We start from the raw sequence: 5,234 nt of genomic DNA, 5'->3' as shown, positions 1-5,234 counted from the left end.
TTAATCAAGAAGTTGTACTTGCAGTAATCTTCCTAAATCTACTGCAGAGATTTGAATTAACAAATATAGAACTCCTGCAAATCATGTTCATTGCCTTGTTCTTTTCTTAAACCCCACCACATTTCATGAATCAATTTTAAAGGATGGTTCTTGAAAAATGGATACATAACCAAGTTCTTCTAAAATCTGACATATACCATGTTGTTTTCTTGTGTATTATAATACTACAAAAACATGTCAAAGGTAGTATAGTACTATAAATTTGAAGGGACAGAATCACAGTGGGAGACATATATATCCTCTGAACTCTCCTGAACTTGTTGCTTACCTTTAACCACACGTATACACTTTGGTTCCCATGCATATGACACTTGGAGTCCACGTGTCAAGCTCTAGAACCCCTTCAGGTTTCGCTAGTTCTTCTATAAGCATACCATCCATCAGTATCTTGCTCTTCTCGTTTCTAGAAAAGATTGAAGTAGTTAATGGCTCCAAAACGTGGTGAGAAGTTGGTGGTGAGATCCACCAAGAAAGTTGTGGAATCAAGCGTGGAAGTATCGGTTGTAAGCACCGGCAGCAGAAGACAAACACGGGGAAACAAAGAAACAGAAGAGGCAGAAGGTGTCAAAGAGCATGTGATGGTTATTCCTGTTGAAGAAGTGAATCATCCTGAAGCGCGGAAGGATTCATCTACCTCTGCCATTACTGAGGAAAACAAAGGTGAGAAAAACAACACTGGTGAAGATGGTGGAGTGCAGAATGAAGAGAAAGAGAAGAAGGAAGAGGATGAGGGAGTGAAGGATGAGAAGGAGGAGGAGAAGGCAAAGATATCAAAAGGGTCAAATGGAAAAGAGAGAAAAAAGGGGAAAAAGAAGGGAAGGAAAAGTGCAGAAGGGTATCAGAGGTATGTGTATAGGGTGTTGAAGCAGGTGCACCCTGAAATGGGAATCTCTGCCAAATGCATGACTGTTCTAAACAATTTGATGAATGACATGTTTGAGAGATTGGCTGGTGAAGCTGCTAAACTGAAGGACTACACTGGACACATGACATTGTCTTCAAGGGAGATCCAAGGAGCAGTGAAGCTGGTTTTACCAGGAGAGCTTGGGAAGCATGCCATTGCAGAAGGTGTCAAAGCTGTGAATAAATTCACCTCCTATGATTCTGATGAATAGTCTAGACATTATAGTTATATGTTTAATATGTAAAAATATGTACTTGATTAGTTATAAGGTGACTAGGTTAAGGTTTTTTCTTGTTTTAGGTGACTAGGTAGGTATGTAGTATTGTGTTGTTAAGTAGGTGTTTTGTATTTTGCAATTTGGAGAATGGTGTATGTTTGGTTGGTTGGTTGGTTGGTTCTTCTGATAGTGAGGTTGTTTATCTGTAATGCAATTAGTAGTTATTTCCAGTTTCATTGATTTTTCTGGGGGTTGAGGAAAGTTTGGTTTCATAATAGTTTCACAATGTTCTACTTGGTGGAGGATATTATTGTATTTTAAGACTTTTTTATATAGCTTTAATATTTAAAAAAGACAAGGAATATAAATTGTTAATGGAAACACTTGCAATGAAACAAGAGAAAATAGTAAAGAACATATGTTTTTGTCCCATGTCCCATGTTGTTTCTGAGGAATGGAACATTATACACAAAAACCTATTGGTTGCTCTTTGCTCCTTTTTGAGTGTTTTATTTTTGTCCTTTTTGTTTCCACAAGGGTGGAAGATAAATTTAGTAATAGTACTGTTTATTATATACCTTTCTGGCACATTTCTTGGAAGAGAATTTTTAATGTATCTTAGTAGCTGATAAATGGCATTTAAAACTCATGTAATATAATTACTAACTAAGAAATAAACCTTAAGAAAAACTACTTTATATTTTTGTTTTTATCCCGCTCATACTTCTTAAAACAATCTAATCTCATCCTACTTTGGCTTAATTTAGTCCTTCAACTTTAAAATGTATGAATTTAGTCATTTTAAATAAATTTTTAGGTTTATTTGATGTTTCAAACGTGTTTTATGATAACATTTAGGTTGTTTATATTGTTTGACACATCTTTACTTCAATGTTAACTAAGAAATGCGTTTGAAACATCAAATAAAGTTAACAAAATTTGGTTAAAATGACTAAATTCATAAGTTGAAAGACTAAATTAGACTAAAATTTTAAAGAGAAATTAATTCTAATTTTTACTAAATGTTAAGGGACCAAAAATATATTTAACTTATTTTTTATTCAACAATACCTAAACATGATACATAAACATTCTATTATATATAATTTAATAATCATGTATATATGTGTGAATTATAACACACACATTTATAATTTAATAATAATGTATATATGTGTGAATTATAACATACACACATAAAGTGAAACAAATCTTATTTAAAATGAGGTGGTTTAATAAAACTAAATTAAGTTTAAGTTTTGCTACTTTTGTATAGTATTAGAATCGGTTAAAGTTTATTATAATCAAGATTTAAATCATATGTTATTATATTTGATTTTCATATTCGAATGAATGATCTTTTAGTGTGAGGTGGTGTATTAAAAATCTTATATCAATTCAATTTATTTAGATTTATTCTTTATGTCCATTTTCAATCGATAAAATTATGTGAGAAAATAAAGTAGGTACGTAAGTTGAAAAGGTAAGAAAAGTGGAAATCTACCAATTTAAAATAAATATTCACTATTCTTTTTCTTTGCTAAAATAAAATATATTAAATCAAAATCTTCCAAATTAAAATCCACGAAACTAAAACCTACTGAATTACTTTTTTTTTAATAATCCTTTTAATTATGTAACTTTTATATCTAAAATGTTGCTGTGTGAAGTTCGTGAATTAATCAAAGCTTGGAGTTTAACAAACTAGCTTGTAAATTGGTTGCAATTAAGGAAATTAAAAAAAAGAAAGGAAGGGAATGCTCAAACTTATAAACTATTAGAACAAAGATATTTTGACAACTCTTTTTTAACAATTTTTTTGACAACAGTCATTATTTTATTGATCTGTTTAAATTTATGTTTAAAAGAATATTTGAAAAAGATCAATCATATAAATTGTGCGTTATCAAAAAATTGTCAAAAAAAATTATTAAAGAAACTTTTTCCAAACTATTATGTTTCTTTTATTTACAACTCTTAGAAAAGTACTTAGCAAAAGTTGCGCAGAAAGCATCTCAAATTTAATCTAGATTGACCAATGTATCCAATTTAAAGTGATGTCCAACAAGTTGTAACGATAACATTAAAAGATTTTGACACATTAAATTTGATATTATTTCGATCAAAAAAATGCTTATAACATGCTAGAAATTCAAATATTATGTTATGAATTGTTCATTGATATATTTGCACTTATTCATCGTATATTTGTTAAAACACAGCTAACATATCAATTAAAAATAAGAAATGAACACACGAACCTTTCCAGTGATAATAAAAAGTAAATTAAACAAAAATCTCTAATACATCTTGTGCATCCAGTAGCTTGAATGGAAACATTTAATTTATGCTCTTTTTTTATAAACATTTAATTTAATTTATGTTCTTATTTTTTACATAAGAAAAAGTTAGCAAGATTGTGTTTAATTGTTTATCCTCGCATTGGTTGTAATCACATTTAATTACATATTGAAAGTTGTAGAAGCTTAACCTTAAATAATAGTTAAAATTTTCAATCCAAGTTAGAAATTGTGGATTATATAAAATGCTGTAGATAACACTTATATGTAATCAATTTTTTTATTAAAAAAGTATTATAAAATTAAATAAGAACGGAATAAACTCGAGCTGAATAAATTATATAAAAGCAAATTAATTATTCGTACTTATTTGTATTAATTTGAATCACTTCCAGTTTAGTGGACATATAATCTTTTAAAATTTTTTGAAGATATGTTTTAAATTTTCATTATACACAATCACATTATTTAACTCCTAACGTCCTATTTATTTTTCATACTCGCTGGTCACTGTAAAAATTCAAAATACACATTATAATCCTAGTGACTGGTTTCAGGCTTAATAAGGTTAAACACGATGGGGTCACTATAAATTTATTGGATGCTTTTCGGTTGCATTCTATAATTTCTAACTGCATCCCATAACTTTACACCTCACATAACAAAATTTTCAGATATTTTGAGAGGATAACGATACTTCTACTAAATGATAGCATTTTGAAAACAATTTCCATAATACAATGTCCAAAATAAAATTTTCACAACAAAAATTTCAAAACAAATAAAACACACTCCATATCCAGCTTTTCAGACTAGTTTTTCAAAAGATGTAATACCATCAAAATAAGCTTTCTGAAACATTTTTCAAAACAAAAAATGTGTACGATATTTCCATCATAGAATTTTTAGAACAAACTTTCTAGAACATAAAATATTTCTTTCAAACGAGCTTTCTGGATCGAGCTTTATTCTAAAACAAGCTCCCTCTCTTCTTCTTCCTCACTCAAATAGTGGAGTGGAAAAGACAGGTCCATGATACAACATTAATGATGATAGTAACAACAGCCATAACATAGTTCAATAAAGGATATTTTAGTCTATTTATGTTGGTATGGGGATGTAGGAAGAAAAAGCTTTATGTTGGGTAAAATCTTAGAAGATACTTCCATAATTAACCTTACATGTGTGTAATACCATCTGAGTACAGAAACAGAGGAGTACCTCCGTATATTATTCTCACCGAATGTAGCTAAGCTGCTACTCCAGTATCTAACAGTACTTTTTTAGAGACAGATCATGTTTATATACATTTCAGTATCGTTCCCAAAAACTTATGGCTAAAATAGAATACAGCAAACCGTCGGTGGTGGAACAAAAGAATATTGCATCTCTTGCCCTATAGTCACGTCACTCTGCTTAAACTGTCATTCCACAACTTTTTCATTAACTCCAAAATAAAAAAATTCAAACTCAGTTTCCCAAAATTAATAGCAGTAGGAACAACCATAGCAAAATAATAATAATATTGTGATAATCCTAGTGGATTTAGAAGGATCAAGCAACATTCCCGCATACTCCAGAGTCACGGATTAAATGCTGTGGCTCCCATTCTCAGTCCCTGTCATATCACTCACTCTCTAATTTATTTATTTCACCAAAATATATATATCTATTATTAATTTACTATCCACTGTTTATTATTGTTAAAATTGTAAAATATAAAAGCTCCTAACGCAACATTGCACTGCGCTAT

General features: G+C 29.9%; 1 protein-coding gene across 1 annotated transcript; it reads left to right on the top strand.

The window, feature by feature from the left end:
* The first annotated feature begins 297 nt into the window (after positions 1–297).
* LOC106778953 (histone H2B.6-like) lies at positions 298–1,458 on the top strand. Its single transcript, XM_014666967.2, has one exon. The coding sequence runs from the start codon at positions 486–488 to the stop codon at positions 1,173–1,175; it is 690 nt and encodes a 229-aa protein (XP_014522453.1). The 5' UTR covers positions 298–485; the 3' UTR covers positions 1,176–1,458.
* The last annotated feature ends 3,776 nt before the right edge of the window (positions 1,459–5,234 follow it).

This window comes from Vigna radiata, chromosome 2, assembly GCF_000741045.1.
Source record: "Vigna radiata var. radiata cultivar VC1973A chromosome 2, Vradiata_ver6, whole genome shotgun sequence".
Lineage (NCBI taxonomy): Eukaryota > Viridiplantae > Streptophyta > Magnoliopsida > Fabales > Fabaceae > Vigna > Vigna radiata.
Note: the sequence above shows the minus strand (reverse complement) of the source record. Positions and strands in the feature narration are given on the sequence as shown.